General features: G+C 37.6%; 2 protein-coding genes across 4 annotated transcripts in view; both read left to right on the forward strand.

Annotated features, from left to right (window-relative positions):
* LOC129565826 (uncharacterized) overlaps positions 1 to 24,076 on the forward strand; it is a 115,307-nt gene that overhangs the window by 3,763 nt on the left and 87,468 nt on the right. The gene's annotated exons all lie outside the window — the stretch shown is intronic.
* Positions 12,575 to 15,774, forward strand: LOC129565841 (soma ferritin). The gene is made up of 4 exons (XM_055441122.1): positions 12,575 to 14,273; positions 14,428 to 14,547; positions 14,833 to 15,248; positions 15,372 to 15,774. Exons 2-4 carry the CDS (start codon positions 14,448 to 14,450, stop codon positions 15,525 to 15,527), a joined length of 672 nt encoding a protein of 223 aa, XP_055297097.1. The 5' UTR covers positions 12,575 to 14,273; positions 14,428 to 14,447; the 3' UTR covers positions 15,528 to 15,774.

Raw genomic sequence — 24,076 nt, forward strand, 5'->3', positions numbered from 1 at the left:
TCGGCTCGTATTCTGAATTTGATCGTGTGTATGAATGAATGGAAAAATGAAGTCAAAAATATCACAAACATCATTATACATCAGCTGTGTGTGCGGTTCAAACAGTGCATCCGTTTCATACAATAGATAGAGAAAAAAGCATTGCCATGAGATACTGAATGATTTAAATTCAACCAGACTATTTTTTACCCTTCATCCACTTGATACTATACTGTTTTTGTCCCTTCACTTTTTATGTCCCATTATCCAGATTTTTCGCAATATCTCGTACATGTTTATTTTTTGCACTATCACAAAAACACGCATGATGCTGCAATTCAAGGAATAACATAATACGCGGCAGTTGCAATGAAACCAAACACAAACAAAAAAAGTTTATTCCATTCGATGATATGTTCTTTTTCTATTTGTGTTGTTCAACAGTGAAATTGTAGAGCGAAAAAAACAACAAACACGACCAATAACGAGTTTCAAGTATTTTTTCTCGGTTCTGCATTTCAAAAAATAACAACCAAAACATTACACACGCAAGCATCGTCAAAAGATTTATTGTGTGGCCGGTCAGTTTTTCTGCAGTTTTATTGTTACGGTTATGTGCGAGTGTACTTGAAAATGAAAAATAACTCTCACTCTCTCTCACTCTCTCTCACTCTCTGACTGTTGAGTAAACAAAAATACGCAATTTGTTATATTGCCGAAAACTGGTTGAAAAATATCACCAGATAGACTCATTCAATGTTTTGTGGAAAACGGGAATAGCATCAAAATGAAATCCTCTCATACAAATGGGTTTTTTGAACAATTCCAATACATTTTTTTGTTATTGTTTGAGGCGCTTTCGCATCTCCAATCAATCAATGGTCATAATTTTGTTACGCTCTATTTTTTGGTTCGATTGTGAATGAATGAACGAACGGAGAACAAAAAAAAATGCTCAACGTCAAGTCTATCTCTCTCAGTCTAAATTTCACCGACACACATACAAACGGCGAAAACAATATGCTAATTATTCCGGGCTGTCGAGCAATAAATTAGCCTCGAACAATATGCCAATGCAATCAAGTCAATGTTTGATATCTAAAATTGCATATTTTGCCTCCTAAAACAATAGGCCAATCGAAACAATGCCCTCACTATGTGCTGGAATGTGCACACTCACTGCACACTGCACACACTCACACACGAAGTACACAAACACACATGGGAACGACTCAATCAAATCATCGATATCTACTTCCGATAATGTAATTGATTCAACTCAACCAAATATGTAATCCGGTGAATGTTATTCAAATTTATTGTATTGATTTACTACTTTGCTTCCTCTCTCGAAGTGCGAGCAAGATAGACACACAGAGAGAGAGCCATGAATGGCCGTTTTTTTTTCTCGTTTCACACGAATCTTGCGAGTGTAAGTTCCGAGTGGAAAATTCAATTTTATGATTTTGTTTATTGATGCAACAACGAGGTTCGAGTATTGAATTTCGATTCCAAATATTGATTTTATCGAACGAGCGCCAACACATTGAATCCACACTCCGAAAGATAGACACAATGTAGCCGATTTTCACTAGCCGACCACGTCATTCAGTTTTTTTTTCTGCTATGTTGTTTCACCTCTCTCTAGAGAGACGGAAAGAACCTGAACGAGAAAAAAAAACACCACAGTGAGTATGTGGAAAGTGTTGGCCACCAGCAAAATATACATTGATACCAAACGACATTTACATTGCCAGACAATTCAACAGCCCACACAGTTACATTGGGCTGGAAACTTTATTTCTCTTGTGAAACAGGTTACGATAAATCGCTATTCACAATTGCAATGAACAAGAAAACTCATTTACGAGAGAAAAGAGCAAAAGAGATTGGAAGAGAGAACTCCATTTCGATGCAATTTCATTCAAGACAATTTGTCTAAGTTAACAAATGAGCCGATTTCCATGCTGACTTTTAGCTTCGACGCGGGTTCAAAATCTAATCAAATAAATGGCCTGTGTGTTTGTGTGTGCGTGTGAGTGGAACAGGGAGATGGAAACGGTAGGGAAAATGGGCAGATGAAAGGGCGAATGGGATTGATAAATTGGTGATTAAAGCGTAATTAGTCGATTGAATTTTTTGTTTTTTTGGACACATAAACACACACACACACACCACACGAGTGAGAAGAGCAATCTGTTGAATGTTTGCTGGCTGTGCGCTAAATCAAAGATTTTCTTTTCGCTTTGCGGCCCGTACACCGTGTGAATCATTTCGCTGGAATGAGTATGCATGTTGGCTGCCAAATGAGTAGTCGGTAGTATTGTATGGGCGATAAGAGTCGAGAGAATGAAATGATCATGGCAACACACATTAATGATACTGTCAGAGTTTGGGCCGCGAGACCAAATAAAAGCTTGTTCTCGCGTGCGCGCAAGAAGACAAATACATATGTTACAAATTAGTCGAATAGTTAAAAGAGCGAGAACAGGCGGCGGCGACGACGACGACAAACAAAAGCGGCATATCGTTGACCTCTTGACACTAAATACGATCAAATGCCATTCCTGCTTTAATTCCAATTAAATTGCCAGTGAGCGAATATATGGTAACTTTGAGAGCATGATTTGAATTCGAGTCGTAGCAAATAAAACACGCCAAATGAGTATAATATCGAATACGGGCTCCTCCGCCGTTATTGCATTACCATTTGTTTTATTGCTTGAACTGAGAATCAGTCAATTCCATTGAAATGGTTTTTAATGCGTACTGGGGCGTCTGTATTTCGGGTATTGAATGGCGCTAAAAACAACCGTTCTGAGAAGACTCGATCAAAAAAAAAATACACAAGAATGGAATGTAAAGAATCATGTTGATATTTGCTGCAGACAAAAACGATTCGCCTAATAATATGTTTCGTTTTGGTGAATTTCCCATTGCGCCAACCACTTCAAACATAATCAATTTGAATGAAGCATAAAAATTTCATTTAATTCGTTATTCTTCTTTGCCAACAAAATCCATCTCTTTTTTCGTCGCTGTCGTCGTTGTTGTCGAAAACAAAGGCCGCGTTCGCATTCATGTGCTAATTTGCATCGCGTCGTCGAATGAACGTCGAGCAGAAACAGAGATAAAAAAGGAAACCTGTTATTCGAAGCATTTCAGATTGCAATATCAATGAGAGATGAATGATGATGATTATTATGCTGTATGATTTTATGATAACAACAATTACAATGGTCTTTATGGTTTATTATTCCATCCCATGGTAGCTACGCATCATCGTCATTTCCATTCGCTTGGAATTTTTCGGCAATGTCGACTCTCTGAACGAATGCTTTCATTGATTTTTCGATCGAAATGAATTACGTGTTTTCTTTACGACTGCAGCATTGATCATATCATTTTATGTATGTGCACATGCATGTATGTGTATGTGATATAGCCAATAATTTGCCTTTGAATACATGCACGATAAGCATAATTAGCGTGAGATGAGAGATGCGCAAAAACCGCAATTTACTGCCATTTCATTCAAACAAACCATCGATCAACGGCGTGTACGACGCAAAAAGAGCACACGTTCATGCAACCTGCGGTTGAAAATGCAAACCTGCGAATAATACAACTGTAAATAAGTAATAACTTTTAAGTACTATGTTGTTGGTTTTTTTTTCTGTTGGCTCTGTTTCTCTTTCTCTTTTAATCTCTTCATCGTTTACATTCAATAACCAACACACAAAATATCCAAACAAATTAAATTTCAGTCCATTTCATGTCATGCGTAAAAATACGATAAATTGAAAACTTTCTTTTGGCTTAAAAGCAAACGAAACTGTTTTCATTTTCACTCTCACAAAAGTGCAAACGTCTTGGCCAGTGCAGCCGCCGTCACCGCCGCTGATGCTGCCAACGCCGTTTGACATGGTGTACGATACCATAAAAGAATGGTGCATAACAACAGACAGCTCTCGCGCACGTCGCATTTTCGTTTTTCAATATACTATGTGATTTCCTTCCATCCGTTAATATATTCAGCGTGTATGATTACAAGCAATTCAATCGCTTCAAGAAAGTAAAACCATTCAATGTAATACACCGCACTCGACATTCAACGAGCCGATTTAATTTATGGTACTACTTCTTAGTTCGTTTCTTTCTCTCTCTCTCTCACTCTCTCTCTCTCTCTCTCTCTCTCTCTGCGCTTGGGTTGCTTTGTGGTACATTTTGCATGGCCCACAAAATTTTTCGCCCGATCATCGCGTATCGGCGTTGTAATGCCATGTCATTTTCCTACGTTATTTCGCGGGTCGTCGAATCGAACGTATTCAATTTGGGAAAGAGTGTGCGTGTGTGTGTGAGTGTTGTAAGACAAACGCACACAAACCGGATGACAATCACTGGAGATGTTAAATAACATCATGTACTTTTTGTCCAAAATAAAGACAGAAAAAAGAATCCAACCGACGAAACAACAAGCTGTGGAAAGCCCACGGTTTGTTTCAGTTTTAAGTTTCAGCACCAAATATGAAGATGATCCAATGGTATGTAACTAATTGAACGAAATGACCGACGTTATGTTGTTGTTGTTTTTTTTTTCTCTTTCTTTGCTGTCTTCACTCCGTCTTCTTGTGTAGTAAGTACAATTGGAAATGAGTGAATATTCAGGACGTCGATATGGTTAATTTACTTGTAGTTTCTTTTGTTTCCACTTGCTGGTTTTGTCGTCGCTCATTGAATATCGATGTGAAGCTGACTAACGACAGCTGTGTAAAGCGCTTGTTGGCAAGTTCCGATTCCAATGACAATTTCTTGGCTCGATGACTTGCCTGCTTTGCTGGCTGGCTGGCTGGCTGGCCCAAGCTTGTTTGCTGGAAATGCCAGTTTTGCGTGAACGTAATCGACCATACATCCCACGATTCGTTCGAAAGAAAGAAAAAAAACCAACCATTCTGTACTCCAACATAAACTACGCGCGACTATCAAGTCGAAACCTACATAAAATATTCATCTAATTGATTGTTTAATCGAACGAAATTTGCCGTTTTTTCAGTTGTTCGAGATTTGGTTGGACGATGCTAATTCCAGTTTCTTATTCAATAGTGGGCACATAACATTATCAACAGCGGAAGTTCTGAGTCATTTATTTCGTTTCTTGCTCTTCACGGAATGACCTCGATGTTTTGTTTGCCTCAAAGAGGTTTGAATGGAGTACTGAAGAGTTCCATTCCGTTTGTTATTCCATCACACTGTGGCAATCACAATTAAAAATACGATTTGCCCGGTTCAAATGGATTTAATTGTCAATTCCACATTCTATTATTGACATTCAAGGGAATGACACACACAGAGAGAGAGAGAGATTCATTCATCAATCGCATCTATTGGCAATCTTCAAAAATCGTGTCCAATTACATCAAAAAAAAAACCCGAGAGATACGGGTTTGAATGGAAAAATAACAAAAAAAAACGGCACCCGCAATCATCATCGTCGAGCTATACATACAAATACTCGAAATTATACAATAAATATTTATCTCATTTCAAGTACAAAGAGTACGTCTTATGCTACGGGCTATTGTTCATGTGACCACGAAATGTCTTTATTAAGTAACAACCAACCAACAATATCGTGTACCATCCGCATGAACATAAAACATACGAAATAAATAAAGAAAAACACACTCACTCACTTTCTCACACTGACTTGGCAATTCTGTTAATTGAACTTCGAGCATCATTCGAAGCTGAAAGGAAAAAAAAACAAACCCATTGAATGCCAGCAAATATTTATTCTTTACGAATCAAATTGAAGTTGTTTTGACTTCATTCGGAAGACCGCAAATAAATCCAGCACTGAATCGTTCTATTCTTAATGTAGTGCGCGTGCACGCTCGTTCGCTCGCACATCGTTGATATAATTGTGCAGAAAAAAAGTCAATTTTTATCAAAACAACGTCGTTTATTTAGGCGGAACCTTCACGCTTCTGAGAATAGATTTCTATTGTTATTGCGTGTATTTTCCGTTTTTTTCTGCGTTCTTTCTTCATTAAATTCCAAAAAATTTGTCGAATATTCATTTTGTTGGGCATCTCATTAAACTCGCTAAAATATTCAATTAAAAACTGACTACATGCTGTTTTTTTCTTCATTTCAAATCAATTTCTTCGTAAGAAATTCATCGATTGTTCTTTGGTTAATTTCTCATTTCGAATTCGTTTCTGGCATTTGAAATTCGTTCTTAGCATCTATTTTGTTTCGACAAAACGTGTGTGTGTGTGTGTGTGTGTGTGTATAGTGAAACTGATTTGTAATTCGTTAGACGATTTAAAGAATGATTGTTGGCTCAGCGGGATCTTTGCTAGAACAATTAGGCGAAGAGAATTAAAAAGGCTTTGTTGGTCTAACTCGTGCAAAAACCGATGGAGGAATGAAAAAAAACACACGATATAAGCGTGATTCACTCAAATCGAAGCGATTACAGGCCAAAGTGGTAGAAGTGCTATGGTTTTTTATGATCTATCGAAAAGGTAATAAAAAACGACGCCAATGTGGACGGATCATGAATTGCAATTATCGTAATTTTATAAACACTAAAATTTACTTTGATTCTGACAAAAAGAGAGAGAAAACAACACATCGCCGAATCGTAAGCAATTGTAGACGATATACCTCATTTCGATCATGACTCAGTATGTCCGTGAACTTTTTTTCCCGTTCATTGTTTTTCCCGACAATTCAAACGCTGGATTGGAATCAACGCGATCTTTCGGCTTGAAAGTGCATTCGACACATTTTCTTTTATTTCTTCTTCATCATCGTGTTTTTTTTTGTGATGAATTACTAGAGCGCATTCTAAGAGTGCTTGTGTGATTAATTTCACTTCAGCCTTTGAATCAATTCATTCCCATTAAACGTAATTTTACCTGTATGTGCCGTGTTGTTTTCCAAGCCATTCGAATTTGCTAGCTGTAATTTGTGCACCTTCATTCAGCGAATGTAGTTCGCTAGGTCTATTGCTCTCACTGTGTGTGTGTCTCGGTGTGTTTCTCTTTGCAGCGGGTTACAAAAGCCGGTATTTATGTCATGTACTAAATGCTAGCTATCATTTTGTTTGAACATGAACTTTTTTCTTTGTATATTGCTGTAGACACAAAAAGCCGCGCGCACAACAAACACCAAGCGACACGAAAATGAGGGAAAAAATATATATATATAAGAAATATTAAATTTCTTATTTGTGTTCTCATTTTGGTTTCGTTCATTCATTCGTTTTTATTTTTGTTCCTTTCTTTGCGCATTGCTAATGATGAAAGTCTCGGTATTCAAGCGCGCATAATAGTGACGATAGAGAAACGATGGCGGAGAAAAAGAGGAAAGTTTCCAAACGAACTCTTTCATATGAGCGTTGTGTTTGTGTGCTGTTGTTTTTTGTTTTCGCAATGAAAATAAAAGAAACTCTATGAAGAGCCAAGAGAAACGATCATCATTAGTACGAATGTGTTTATGTTGAAAATGCGCCCGATGATTGCAAAAGTGAAGTGGTAAAGCAATCAATTGTATTAGTTCCATTTAGAATTTTGCACAACAACACACCCAAAGCATAAGTGAAAGAGAGTGAGATTCAAGGCATCAACAAAAGGCTGAGCCCCGAAGAAGAGAAAGAAACTAATTCATCCATCACATTGCAATTATAGTGCTTGGGCAGTGCTGTTTTTCCAAAGCTAAATCTGAAATGACAGACGATTTCAGTCCTTGGAGAAATCAACAAAAACGTTTTCCGCCATACAACACATTCCATTTTCGATTGGATTGCCTCACTGATTTTGCTGTGAAACCACTCGTCAACACACTGTGCATGGGATATGTTTGTCATACAAAAACCGAATAAATCGTCGGCAATCGAAGGAATTCAACATAACAAGAGATTTATTGATCATGTCATTTTGCATGCAATTCATGACCCAGTTCTCCCCCCCCCCTTCTTGAGATGATGAGATGATGTTCGCCATCGAGACAGTGAAAAATCACTCTGTTTGCGCAAAACTTTAGCAATATTATTAAACTGAGAATGTTTGGTTTAAATTTCATTTGAACTGTGCTATAGCATTAATTATGCATTAGCCACCCCGACCGAAATCGGAACATAAATTCGAATCGATGGTGTGTGATTGTCGACCACAGCCAGGCACTAGGCTCGATGCGTTTATTTGTTCAAATGATAAATGAGCACACATTTCAACTTTTCCGCTGGTTTTTCATTGCATTTGCTCGGGTTCCCAGCAACACGATTCATCTCTCTCTGCCTCACTGTATGTGTGTTCGTCGTTTGTTTTTTTTTCCTTTGTGCCATCCGCAATGGTCAAACAAAATATTGCCGTGTTTTAGCATATAATTATCGCATTCAATGTTCATTATTACCGCACAACCGATTGGTCAGACATTTGTATTCAACTATTGATTGCACATTAAATGTGTATAATTTGGTGTTTGCCCATTCAAATTCATTACATGCGCATCGCAATCGCATATTCGACTCTGTGATCCACCGAACACGATGTTAATGACGAGTTGCATTTATTCAATTGCATGTAATTTCAAAAGTCGTCCACAAATTGTGAGTGAAGTTCGCAGAATGTGTTCTATTGAACATGAATCGCATTATTCGCTTTTAAAACTCGACTAAATATACGTCTATTTGGAAAATTAAGCCAATGAGACCCCATTGAAATTGAATGGCCGAATTTGCAAATCGGTTTTTTTTTTGCTGTTATGATGCGTTTCTGGGTTAATTCAGTCGTAGCGAGAGGAAAAAAAACAAACTCACTTGATTTAATTGCAATAGAAAATGTAAAAACGATTTGACCAGGTTAATTACAGACTACATTTCCACCCATTAAACATGTCCGTTGTGCAGTTGGATTAGCATTTTGATCAAATTTAACTGAGCTTCGGTCGTTGTTGTTGTTTTTTTTTCTTTCTTTCTTTCAATTTCTGTTTCGATAGTAATTGATTCGGATACTGTTTCGACTAAATGTGTCGAGCATGCATCGAAAATATATACGATGCAGTATTGGGCTGCTGACGAACGAATCATTATCTGGCTTCGATATGTACTTGAATTTCATCGCTTGTTGTTGATTTCGAGTGTGTGTGTGTCTGTGTATCGGTACCTATTTTTGGAATTCTGGTTCCGGATGTCAATTGTCGTGTTTGTTTCTGTTTGAAATGCGTTTACGTTCGGCTTCTTCAAGCCATTTTTGTAATTGGCGTGTATCATCATCGATTTCGAATGCACATTTCATTCGTGCACGGCAAGCAACGTTGTAATCAAAATGTGTTCATGTAGTTTATATGGTCGTCATTCATATCAAGACACACGTAATCAATCAATAAATAACAACAGCCCATAGAAATGGTTGCGATGAACAAAAAGCAGCGCCGATTCATGTTTTTTTCTTTCCTTCTCTTTCTTTCTTCCATGGAGAAAAACATACATCGTATTTCTTAACGCTGTCTTTCGATTGTTACATTCGAATTGGAAACAATACAATGTTCCTTTTTCGTCATCGGAACGTTTCGATTCGATGAAGTTGTCGATGCGCATACACACCGCAGTAAAAGTAATATCGCAACTTCACCCAATAATTCACACAATATCTCTCACATCATCGCAGTTGAGGCGCATTATATATTCACAGCGACTAGCTACTGCGAATTGCCACTAAATACATAATGATCATAATGTAGCTCGTTAGAAAACACGATTGGAATAGTAAATTCTAAGGAATTGAACGATAAATCAGCATGGTTGGTTTTTTAATTATTTTGATGAGGCTTCAGCGATGAATGGAAAGAGACGTGAGATGATGGAAAAAAAAACATCGATTCATTTCGAATGAAAAGCAAGAGGCAGAAAGAATCCATGCAGAATAAAACCATCACACAGGCGAAATTCAAATCGAATGTCATGAATCAAAATCATTGAAAGTCTTTCGATCCGCAACAATGGTAAAATGGAGAAAGAACCGAAAGCGCCATTGATGAAGATACGTTCGCCATAATTTTTGGCTAATTAAATGTGAATACATTTTGTTGTTAATCCGAAGCCATAGCAGTAATCCAGTTTTAAAACGAAATTTACATAAATATTTGCTGAAGCTTCATACTGTGTGTGACTGACATAGTATGATATCGGTTTGATGGGAAATCGAAATTTTGGTTCGTTTTGACACGAATGCATTAAGAAAACACAAATTAGACACACATAAAAAAATAAAAATGTGGCATTTTAATCGTTTATTCTCGCTCTAATGAGGCAATTTTGGTTGCTTGATATAGAAATTGTGTGTGTATATGATGGCAAATGAAATTTATCATAAAAACAAATCACGGGAATTCGGAAATAGTGTGTTTCGAACAAATTCTGTGCGCGTGTGCGCCCAAGTGATAGAGAAAGGCATGGGAGAGATTGGCGTGAGCGATAAACTGCGATGTTGATTCAAGAAAGAGATTTATTCGTCGAAATTTTGTGGTAGTGAAAGAAATCACTATGAATTTCGCCCAAACCATATTCAAATCAAGATTGAATCGGCTGGCTGGCTGGCTGGCTGACTGCTTTGGTTATACGTTCCAAATAGACAGGGCAATTTGCTTTGATAAAGCCACGGAAAGTGATATCCAGCGAAAGACCACATGTGCACGCTCTTCTGTAGCCCCAAGTTCAACATGCTTTGTGATTTGGTATTTGATTTCAACAGTGATGATACAAGCCATTTCTCTCTCTCTCTCGCTCTCTGCCTCGTTGATCGAGTTTTGTGGTCTGTTTTCTGTCTGTTCACGATGCAGTTCTCGTGTGCATCTTTCTTTCATTCAACAATCCGTTACTTCTAAGTTACACACATCGAGCGCGACTCGCGCGTTTTATTGTTTGTTATTCTTGTTTCCGCTTTGCGCTTGTTTTCCTTTCATTTGTTGTTTACTTTGGATACGTATGGTTTTTTTTCGGTTCGTTCGTCTTTGTTTCGTTTTGGGTTCAATCGTATAGTCTATATTCGTGGTGCGTTCACATGTGCATAATCCGATGAACATGCTTATATTTACATTCCATTCCGCTGGCTTTGTAATTACTGGTGCATATTGTACTGGCGCGCGCGCACCCGATATGCTATACCAAATATCGTAATGTTACAAAACCAAACCATAACATTCTACATATTTTTTTCCTTTCTTTCGATTTTTTTTTCCATTGAAATCGAAGTGAAATGAAAACACTCTTATACGTTCTACTTTCATCTTTATCTTGCTCAACAATTTATGTTGCATGGTTTGCTTTCTGTCAGATTTTGGTTGGTTGGTTGTTGCTGCTTTTTTTTCCTTCGTTTTGGTAAGTAACTGTTCCGAATGGATTAAATTGCTGCTTCAACAAATCACTTTGAAATATCGATGGCAATTAACCGAACAATGTCTTTCTCAAGTGGCGGAGCGAATGTCTTATTTCGGTCGCCGTGTCGTGTATTGCATGTTGTTGTTTTTTCATTCATTCTGTCGGTTTGAGCACTTCGAGTTGACAATAAAGTAGATGTTGATAACGACGAGAAGTAATGAATCGGTTTGCTTGAGTTTCATATTGTGTGACACACGTGTAAATGGGAAATGGTGTTTGTTGATCTCTTCATTTGCGCGAAAGTCGTCGAAGCAATTGAACACCACAACCGCTACAAAAGTCGTTTCAATCAAGAAACAGCAGTGGCGGAAGTCATTTTCGATTGTATGTGTATGTAATCGTTTGGCCTCTATTTTCAAAGAGCATATTTGCAGGCAACTCTATGCAATTTGAATATGTGGATTGGAAAATTGTCTTATCTCAACATTTTGAATATAAAGTATAGTTCTAGCGCTTGAATAGGATCAAATCACGCGTCTATTTTAAGTTTTGCCATAATCTAATTCGATCAATTTACGGTTAAACAAACGGGCGAATGCATTGAACGCAAAATAGAACGTTGATAATGATGTAATTCACCGCTCGCCAAATGCGAATGACATGGAATTGAAATAGAAATAGACGCAAACATAAAGCAAGCCAGAGCGATCAACGCCGAAAGAAATGAAAGGAAATCAAAATTATTGTGTACAAAATGATTTGAGAGTTCCATCTAATTAGCTTTTGTATCAGAAAATGTGAATTGATCTCGCTGTGAAAACTGGGACAAACATCACATAAACGGGCTTCAACAACAACAACAACATAATATTCTAAGCTGTATTTTGCATTCACCGCAAACAGAGTTCAAGCAGTTCATATCAAGTGAATGCAAAACGTTCGGTCGCTCTCCATTGTCGACCACCGTTACGAGTCGAAAATGTCAGTTTACAGCATCAATAAAACATTCAAGCTGTAGAATGTTTTATTTGTAATATCGTTATCAATTCGAGTTTCTTTTTTATTTCTTCAGCTTTTTTTTCCCTTCGAATAATCGCATGTATAGGAATAGCGGAGCCATAGTCTGTTATTCGCCTTTAGAAACACCGAAGAAAGAAAATATTATATTCAAACCGCAATCAAGCACTTGTGCTCTAATAAACCATTGCCATTCATATATGTTTGTGGTGCAGCAGCATAACTTTGAATTGCATTGTGTCTATTTGATCGCGATTTCCATTCCAGCAATTGAAGATAATTTGATTTAGTCGGTGGTACTTCATGCAGTCAAAAATTTTTTCTGTTGTATTCTCTCCTTCTTTTTATCTACAACAATTTATTGTTATTACAAGCGATTTTAATCCGTTATTTTGATCGAATTGCCGCTGATATGCAACGTCGACAACGGCCAAAGCAGCAGCTTGGCCGGAGAAGAGCCGAGTTTGAGAGAGCAAAAATTTTTCAATTACATTGTGCCTGATGGGTGGATTGTTCGCATATCAATCTAATAGAAATAGCATAAGGGCAGCTGGCCGTATGTGCCCAACACGCTCTCCGCGTCTCGTTCGCCCGCGTGTGTTTTTTTCCTTCGCTCTTTGACGATATTGCCCGAGGAATCATTTAATGTAATTTATTTCGCTGGAAGAGGCATACAGCAGACAACTGCCGTTTAGAAAATGGTCACCCGTTAATGATCTGTGTTACTGTGCTACTGTTTTTACAGTTTTTCGACATCAATTAAACCTTTTTTGTACCAGAATCGTAATAAAACCGAGTACGATTATTAAATTGCTACAGCTACTGGTTTTGAAAATCCTTTGAATCGCTTTTTTTTCCATTTTTGCATTTAACGAAGGCCTTTTTATTTGAATCGTTTTCCATTGAGACTGTTGTGAACGGTGACCACAGTGATATGATTCTTAGAAAGTACGGTTCAGTTGTCTTGTTCACTCGACATAGTTGCGGTTTCAAGTGTCTTTACTGCTTTGTGTCCCTATCTCATATGAGCCACATAAAAAAAACCCAATACCAAAATTATCACACAATCAATAAATTTATATGCACGAAACCGTTTTTTTGTTGTTGCTTTTGTTCGCATATCATTTTTACATTGTAGTATGCAACAGTTCTCATTGTGAACGAGAAAAGAATTGCCACGGACAAAAAGTTGGGCGAGATTAGCATTTCGCACACAAAGCACTTGATTTACACGGTTTTTTTGTGTCTACAAATCGTGCTCGAATCAAGTGAATAACAACAGCAACAGAAATTTGCTCATTCTTTATCAATCATACACTCGCTGCATCACGTATAGAAATATCTTATTCGCCTATTTTGCGGCCGATAACTCGTTCAATATGAACTGACCGGTAGTCAGAATGAGACAAACAAACTCAAACGACAGTAAAAACGAACAAAAAATACGCACACACACGTTGTTTTGTGTTTAAATTGTACTTGAGACCGTCGACGGTTCATAAGCAAATCACATTTCTTTTTTTTTCTGCTATATACGCTGTTTGTTTCTCCTATACGTGCCGTCCACACATCCGTACGCATAGCAGAAAACGACACGTATCTCTCAATAGCCCGGTACAGTGTATTGGAGCGATAGCGCTGTAGCTATTGCCCGTCGCAACGCATACACTGACACCAAAAGTCTTTATTAACAGTGTAACGGGTCGCCATATTGAAATATCGTCATTGTATCGAGAGAGTTCAGTTCAAGCGAATTAATTCTCTGCGTTCAAAACCGATATTTAACTATCATTTTCTTGTATTATCCTCAAAATCCTCAGTCACATTTTGAAAGTCATATCAATAACTGTGCAGTTAAATTGATTGTGAATAGTTTAAAACCAGTCAAAAGGTACGAGATTTATTGTGATTTCTTTTTTTTTTCTTCGTGTAACAAACATCAGCTGAGTGCTGTGTATTTTGCTTCAAAACAAAGAACGCAATTACAGTGAATATTTCTTCTTATTCTTCTTTGTCTACATTGGATGGAATTTTTTTCTTCACAGATTTGAAAAAGAAAACTAAAATGAAGTGGTTGTGCGTATTTGTGGCAATTTTCTTGACGGTCAACGCTCAAGATAATTTCTGTGCCAACGATGTTACGGCAAACTGCAATGGTCTCAAAGGTAAATGATGTTTTTCTCTCGGTTTCACCTTGTGTGGATGACGTTTTGTATGGTGTTGTGAAATTGCGTAGAAAAATCGAAAGAGAGAGAGAGAGAGAAAAGTGAGGTTAGGTGCTGTGACTCATATATTGATTTATTTTTCTACTGCAAAACTACAAACATGCCAATTGAAATTGTCATTTGCTGAGTGTGTGACTACGTTGTTTTTTTACGATGTTAATGAGAATTCAAATAAAATCGTTCTTTTTTCTGTTTCGTGTGGACATTTTCATTTTTCCATCGTAGACGGCATTGGCAATTGTAATGCAAACTTCTCTGGATTTTCGACGGGCATTGAACATGTTCAGGCCTATGCTAATGAGCAACTTTTGAAATCATATGATTACTTGCTTTTGGCCGCTAACTTCGGTACATATGTCAAGAATCGTCCAGGTTTTGAAAAACAATTCCGTGCATTGTCCGATTCAGCATGGGAACGTTCCATTGATTTGATTAAGCACATCACTAAACGTGGCGGACAACACAATTTTGCCAGACGTCGCAGTGTCACTGTCAGCACACAAGGAAAACGTGTCTCAGAACTCAACGAAATTGATGCATTGGCATTCGCTTTGGATACGGAAAAATCATTGGCATTGGAAGCACACAGCTTGCATGAACGATACTCACATGCCAATCATAAATCCCGTTACGATGCAGAGGTACGATTCACTGAATAGTGTTGTCAAAACCGACAATTTGGACAAATTATTCCTTGTTGTGTGCCGTAAAATGAAAAAAAAACCCTAATTCAAATTCAATTCTTGAAATGTTTCATTTTCCAGATGTCCCATTACTTGGAAGAGAAATTCATCGAAGACCAAGCCACAACCGTTCGCAAATTCTCCGGTTATGCCAATGATTTGCACCGAATGCTCGATGATGCGATCGACTCATCTTTGTCATTGTTCATGTTCGATGAATACCTTCAAAAACAATAAGAGGCTTACCGAGATTCAAAGCCCCAACCAGTTTTTTTTTACCCTACCAATTCGTTAAAAAATTTGCTGTGGTTTTTTTTCTCTATTTTTGTTCCATATTATATAGCCTTTATTGGATTCTATTTTACACATAGAAAGAATGTATATTAAACTTTGTATCACGTACCAAAAGACGAAGAGAGAAGTAGCGAGAGAAGTAGTAGAAATTCAGTTGAATAAAGTTTAGTGTACAATAAAACAAAGGAAATTTACTGTGTTTATATTTGTCAATTCAGTCTACAACGCATATTCTCATTAAAGTGTATTTAGATAAAACGCAAAAAAAAGAACACAAACAAACAACGTGATTCATTACGGCATGATAACGGAATGTGCAATCGAATGCATTTTATTTACGACGCATGAATGACAAAAGTGTGACTACGCCCGTTTGAACAAAGGATTTTGGAATTTCGACTGAACTTTAATGACCCGCCACTGTAAACCGGTCTCAATTACAACAATTAGTCATTTTTAGTAGATTTTTTAGTTCGATTTATGTGTTTGAACCAAAACATTTTGTTGATTTGATGAATATTTTTTATAGTTTCTGATGGCAACTTCAACCTAAGTGATTACGTAAGTGCGACGTGTATTCTAGGAATGTATTTGAAAATCATTTGAAACTATTACAGTGTACAATTTGTACTTGGGGGGGAATTCATCTTATCACTTCTATGAAAGAAAAAAAAATCCATCTACGTCATAATTGCGCATTTCTTTATTATTTTCCCAATAAAAATCATGATTTTTAACAGAAATTGTCGTTCGTTATCTCGATTTTATAGATCGTCAATTTATTGCTTCGACGCTCTTTGTGTTTTGTTGTCACAATGTGTCTGACATGTACTCGACATTATTGCAACCTTTTGTTAGCAACAAGCCATAGTTCATCCACTGGATCTACTTTCGCTTCGAAGAATCATAAGCAAATTTTTTTAATTGTAAAAGCGCAAAATGTGTCGAGATAATGGTTGAAAAACTGACATCGTGCATGATTGAGCGCATTTTTGAATGTGACACAATGGATTGATCTAGAAATGAGAGAAAGAGCAAAGAATCGGTCGAAATAAAACTCCGTATTCAAGTCAATGAAGTGAGTTTACTGGAGATGGTTTCTCCGAATCGATGTGTTGCATTTAAAATGAGCGAAAAAGCGTTTGTACCAAATCGAATAGTTGAAAACGTTTTTGTTGTCGCCACAACTTCTGTTTATGCATGAATAACTTTTCGCAGTTGCGGTCGGGGCGACAGCGATGCGAGATACATTTTATATCCATATATATTTTGTGTCGCACTTGGTTATTGGGATATTCCGTTTTGGTGTGGCTGTGCACTGCTGTTGCCAGCGTGTAATGCAATCGCCACAGCAGCAGCAGCAGCAGCAGCAGCAGCAGCAGCAGTCGCACATATTCGTTGAATCGCTGTCTCACAGTCACATATAACAATGATATGGTGATATATCTATGTTATTGTTTTTGTGCACGTTCGCGGTTGGTGTGTGATGCGCTGGATGTGGTTTTGATGGCTGTAGGTATACCGTCATCATATGGCGTTGCAATGCAAAGTTCATCCGAAATGATTCTCTCGCTGCTTTTTTTTGTAGCACAACGCAGAGAACGATCGACCGACCGAGCAAGAGAGCGAAAAATGTTGAGCGAACAAGTTTTCTGATTTATCTTACCTACCTTTTATGAACTTCGTATCACATCAGACCATTTTTTTCATTGTTTTTGTTGTTGTTGCATTGCTGTGGCCTGTTGTCGTTCATTTTGTTATTATTTTGTGTTTTGTCAACCGACCTGAACTCTTTCGCTCTCTCTCTCTCCCGCTCTATCCCTATCTTTTCCTGTGCACCATATCTTTTTTCTGTTGACGATTTCTGAGCGCATTTCCATTACATTGTTGCTTTTTACATAACAGCAACGTTGATATGTTCATTCAGTGTATAACAACGCGATGAAAAATACGAGCAAACAAATCACACGGAAAATTCGCGACTCTTTGCACATTCTTGTTGATTTTATTCGACAACTTCGATGTTGTTTCTTCGAAATTGCTTCTGGAATTTGCTTCACATTTTAATCGTTATACACTCCGTACAAAAGGTTGTACCGAATTACAATTTTGTTCGCTTTGTATTTGATTTTGTGTGCAATGTGCATACAGAGAAGGGGAGACGAATACAAAAACAACTAGCAAAACAGAAAAAGCTATGGAAACGCAATCAACAATCACAGCGACGCTTCACAGTAAATGCATTAAAAGAGGCGAGACACGAAACAAGCATCTTGTACGTGATGGATTCTCTGTTCACACAAAATTCCGTTCTCCTTTTTTGTGCATCCGTCTCACCAGCCAGCCGGAGCAGGAGAGACACGCAGAAAGAGAGAGAGAGAGACATACAAACACAGAGCAATCTTAAATTGATACGAAATGCGGAATGTTCTATGTGAATTTGGCGACTGCAGATTTCCTATCAATATTTCAAGAAAGTGTGAGCACAGTGGAAAGAGAAAAAGGAGAGCAAGAGACCAACACGATCATGAATAATTCTCTTTTTGCCCTTTCGCATCGCACACTCGATTCACAATGATTTTATTTGTTGTGCTTCGGAATCAATATCCGATTTGCTTCATCTTATTTTCCACCATAAAAAAAAGGAACGCCGAAAAGAAAGAAAAACAAAGACACTGAACGTTGAACCGGCCAAACTAAAATGGACTGCGCTTGATGATGAAGCGTATGGTTTTACACACAAGTCTAAAGTACATGAGAACCAATGTATAAACAAACATAGGATAAAAGAGAGAATGATGGTTTTATTTGTCCACGACCAACTTTTCGATCTTCATAAATAGAGAAGACGCGTCGACGGTGGACTGAAAAGATGGTGAAGTGCTGACAGTTAAAAGAAAAAATCAAATCCCATGCGAATTTTATTGAATATCTTTTTCGAAAGCACCTCAATAGAAAAAAATTCAAATTTTTCGGTCATAATAGATCGTTTTTTAAGTTTTCAAAAATTCCCTGCTCTTCTGCTGTGCTCGGTGCAACTTTTGAAATCGTTCGATGTATTTGTTCATGAGTCAGTCTCAGCATGCAATACTTTTCCCTCATCACGTATGAGTGCTGAAAAGAAGATACAAACAGCAAGAGAAAAAGAAGATCCGTCAGTGTTTTGGTCCACTGAGAATGGCGAAATAAAAGAAGCTTATTGCGGAGCAACAGCAGCAACAGAAAAAGACAAAGAGACAGACCTGAAGGAGCAAGGCGATAACGTTTCGGTTGTATGATATCATGATGTATCACCGAGAGTTGAAAATTGACTCTTCAGCAGAAAATTCAATTGAAACTTGATGACAAAGTTGATATCTCATCCTTTTCTTCTTGCTGCAGTCTGGTGAGTTTTTGGTGTTGGGTTATCGACCTTTCAAATCATCGCATCGCATCGCCACATCAGCTCAGACCTATTTTTGGTACACACAAACTGCTGAGATTTATTTTCATCATTGTTTGCCTTATGCTTGTGTGTGAGTGTGTACATGTGATGAACGACACACAATATGTGCTTTTGACAACCCACTGAATTGCCATGGCCACATTTCTCAACGATTAAACCGATATCTATCTAAAACGGTATAGATAGTGTAGTTAAAAATTCAAACTGGGAATTTAATTAAGACTGTGAAAATTGTCTGATGCCCAAACATGCGGATAACAAGCGGCTCAATCAAAATGTAATAAATAACCGCTTTTCCGGTGTGCATTTTATGTTAAATTATGTGTTAAAATATATATCACACATACACACACACCGTGCACTTTGAACATCAATTAATGCAGCATAAATTTAAATTTAACACACCATTTTCGTGCTTCACATGTTTGCGCTTTTCCATGAAATCGACACCGATCCGTTGAGCCGAACAATTTATTTACATCCCAAAAAAAGCTACTGAAGCAACAGCGGCAGCAACAACATCGTCAATTAATTTTGAGTACAAGAGCCACAGCGCAGTGTCGAAAAAAAATATCACACATCATCGAACAAGCGACAGCCAAGTTTGGAGTGTTTTATTGTATCACACGGTTGCTGTGTGTTGTTGCTCATTTACTACTGAAACACTCATAAAAAGTCATAAAAAACAACAACACGACGAACATAGCGACTGTGTAAATAAGAGCTGGCTGGCGTGAAAATAAAACTTTGCCTCGATTAATGCTCTCTAATCAGATACGACAGAGTGATTTTGACGATGTTGGTCATCGTTTTTCATTTCGAGTTTGAAGAAGATGGAAAAAAAAACTTCAACGAATTTAATCTCATTGAAATGAACTGAACGATCAATACTCAGCCACACACACATACACACACAGAGAGAGAGAGAGAGAGAGAGAGAGAAAGACGAGAGATTTCCTTCGGTCCTATTCACTTACTTCACAAATTGCAACACGTATCCCAAACGTTTGTCCGCTCTGGTTTTCAACCGGCCGAAGTGTTTCGAGTATCTTCATTAATATTATTGTCATCTTTACGACTGGAACCTCATCTTCATTGCAAAAGAATCACTAAGAGGTAGAAAAGATGGCCAACTTGAAGTGATGAGACGAGAGAAAGACTGGGCTAGGGAGAGAGAAAAAAATCGTTCAGCATTCGTCTCAATGCGATTAAATTGGATTAAAGTGATTGAATGTGTACGAATTATGTGTGCGGGTATTCGAAGTGACTGCAAGAATATTAACGAATGAATAGCAAAAGCAACACAAATAATCGCACTAACTTAAAACGCCATTGAATACGCGAGCGCGCGCATTTGCTCGCACAAAAATAAAGAAGAAGAATAAGAAGCAGGAGAGTCATTTCAATAAAAGTGAGTCGAGATTTAGTTCTCAAAATGAAAATTGCTTTTTTAGTGCTCAATAACATAACGACAGAGAGTCCAATTTATATTTTAATTGAATCTCACTGATAATAACGCACACACATACGCACACACATACACTTCTTCCTGGGGCCATAAAAAAAAATATATATGTAGCCATTTCCATTCACTCTCGAAAATGATCTCGTCGAAATTTTCGTTTTAAATATTTTATTGTCAGTCATTTTGCGCTTGAAACGACGCAACGACTGAACGTAAAAGCGATGAGTATGCACTGTGAGCACAAATGTCACAAATCGACATTCATATCGTGCAAGGGTGCTCAAAATTATGTTCTAAAGATGTGAATATTGCATTCTTCCAGTCTATTACGACTGCCGGTGATAGTGCGTGAGCGCAGCTTACGCCCGCTTTTATGTAAATTGCACTACTTTAATGAAGTAATGAAATGCACTTTGAAACCGATGTTTATTAATGCAATTGAGAAATGCATGAAATGAACATTTTAGAGTCTTGTTTACAAGCAGAATATGCAATTGCGACCAAATCAAAAGATGCTTGACGAAGCGAAATGAAGCCCAAAGAAAATAGGCAATAAAGAAATAGCACGGTTGATTCCATAATGCAAGCAGAAAATGGGTCCTTATTTTCTTGGATGTCTTTCAATTTCGCCAAAAAACGAAAAGAGGAAAAAATGAACTTCATCTGAATCCCACAGCAACACACTTCACCATTCCAGATGCTTTAAGCAGAAAATAAACCACATATTGAATTCCGCATGCCCTCATAACACACACCAGAATAGAAGATGCTGCGGAAAAATTGAAATCCGAGAAAATTTCAAGCATTTTTACAATGTTGCATAGACATATTTCAGAAATTTTGCATCGTGTGTTGCTTCTTTGCAAAGAGAATTCTTAGAACGGTGTGCTCTATTTTTGGCTGTGCTAAAAATGTTGCAATATTTTTCCTTATTTCCTTTTGTCAACGAGCAAGAAGAAAAAAATTCAGCAACAAAAACAAATTCACCTGGATGAGGTCAATAAGACACACACACACACACACACATCCAAGTGAATTATGACTGTAGACGGAAATCAGAGCCGAAGCCACATTGTAATGCAAAAATGGAAAATATTCACGTATGAAGATTGTTGTTTTTTTTATATATGGCCAAGTAAACAGAAATTGCACACTAAAAATGGTTTCGGAAAACCATTTTATGCAGCACTCGCACATTCTGAAACCCGATGAACGTTGCACAGGCAGAAGAACGAGGCGCATGATGTAGAGAAAAAAAACGGCCGACAATTCAAATATGAAAAACAACCATTTTAATGGGTTTGTATCGCATTTTGTCGAACATAATGTTCATCGTTATGAACGAGTAAAGCACTGAGTAGGGCAATTGAAGTTGTTCATATTTTCGGCAACAGCATGTAATACTCATGTTCTCGTCCATACATTTTTCTTCGAACAGGTATTCATATGAAAACCCATTCAGCATCAACATTACCAAGTGCACTTCATGAATAGGTAAAATGAGATGCGACAATGTAGTAGAAACAAAACTGAAACAGGAAAAAATTCACTTATACTCAGTGTGTGTGTGTGTGTGTGTGTGTGTGTGTGTGTGTGTGTGCTGCCGCATTGAAGTCATGGAATGTGTGTATATGCGCCTTGATCGCGCGCGTGAATCCCATGACGAAGCAAAAAAAATCGAAATTACTTTGTCGCTATTGTTGTGGTCTTTTGGATGGTTTTAATGGATTTTCGTATCATGATACCATGTGTGAGTGTACACAATACGAGACCAAATTCGAAATGTGTAGCATGCAAAACGAGATAGAACCAAACCTCTGTCGAGCCACTCTTTCTATTCGGCGCGCTAGCCCGCTAAAATATTACCTGACCACATTATTTCTGCTCGCCAGCGATTTATTTATTCTAGCGATGTTAATATTTATTGTTCTGCGGTCAAAACTATATTTTTGGCAAACCACTAACACCGCGAGCTATTGCTGCTTCTGACCAATAATTAAGCAGCTTAACGCCTTAACAGTGTCGTGTTTCGTTTTTTTCTTCTCTCTCTCTTTCTCTTCTCTTTGTCTCGCTTTGTTTTCGCGTATTATTACATACTCTTTTTTGTGTGCCGGATTGAACGTTGAATATTTTTCCGGTCATTTTCGGAGTGGTGAGTTTTATGCGAACCATAAGTTTCCAGCAATGCGGAAAATATAATAAATATTGAATTACGAAAACAGAAGGAAACAACGGTTGTGTTGAAAAGCACACAATATCCACACACATTAAATACCATTCTAATGCGATGGCGGAATTTGATGGCGAGCTCATTGTGCGTTCTCTCGATGGCCGATGGAAAAATCTAGGGCGAACGCATTCAAGAGAGAACTTTTTTTTTGAAACAATATAGTCTATATATTGTAGTAAACCAATAAAGCGGATGAAGTGTAATATGCGAAGCAGCGGACAATGGCGATTTCAACAATGATGATGATATTACCTATTATCTATTATTATTTTCGTACGACTTTAGTTGGTCTCGCTCCCTCGCTCCAATTTTAATATGAATGCGCGCACTAAAATGATTTCGAAGTCCATTGTGATGTGGACGAAGCGAAGAACGTTTCTTGTGCCACTTTTTGATCGTTATTGATGTTTTCATCGTGTGTTTTCGATGAATTTCCGAGCTGAACGATGTTTTTGTTTCGATTCAAGTGTACATTTAAGCCCGAAAGCGATTTGAGATGTGTTATTATTACTATGATTACGTACCAAAGTACCATGGCATTGTGATTATATTATTTCTGGAATATTCTCTCTCGGTCTCTTAATGCCAGAATACAAAAATCGACAGTGTTTATGTTTCTGGATTTGCCAGCGTGTGTATTTTTCGGGGCCACGCACGTCAACATTACGCACGCACAACAGAGCAACAGCAGCAAAAAAAAAAACACTCGCTGTAATGGAACATAGGCGATTATAATGATTGCTTTTTGACAAAACAAATGCGATGATTTTCAACCATTAATAGCATCACTCGCTAATGCGATGCCAATTTCGTAATTTAAATTGTGGACCATCGTCGAACACGAGAAGAGAGACAGAGGAAAAGAGAGAAGGAGAGAAAGAGAGAGAGATAGGCACACAGGCAAGAAGAGAACAATGATGATGAGTTAGACAACAATTTACAAACGATCAAGCAACGCACCATTCGAAACGTCATTATCTCTTCACATACATCTATTCGCCGAACGAATAAATTACAAAAATTATCCAAATCAATGAATCGTGTAATGGGAGAATTAATTACAGAACCAAGCAAAGGAACTAATGGAAACACTTTAAATTTATGTTTCACTCACCATTCGAAACACTTATGGCCGAATGAGAATGACTTAATGTGCATAACACTGTGTCGATCTACCCACCGATCATTTCTTGATTTATTCACAATTTTTATGTTTGACACCGTTGGACATCGATTTTAATTCGATTAAAATCCACTGACCAAAAATTATGATCAAAGCTTTGACTCACGCTCATCGTGTTTGGCTACGCGCAAAATTTATTATTTTCATCATTTCAGGTCAACGAATGATC

The sequence above is a fragment of the Sitodiplosis mosellana genome, unplaced genomic scaffold (genome assembly GCF_009176505.1).
Source record: "Sitodiplosis mosellana isolate CC-2019 unplaced genomic scaffold, AAFC_SMos_1.0 Smas_scaffold_3, whole genome shotgun sequence".
NCBI lineage: Eukaryota > Metazoa > Arthropoda > Insecta > Diptera > Cecidomyiidae > Sitodiplosis > Sitodiplosis mosellana.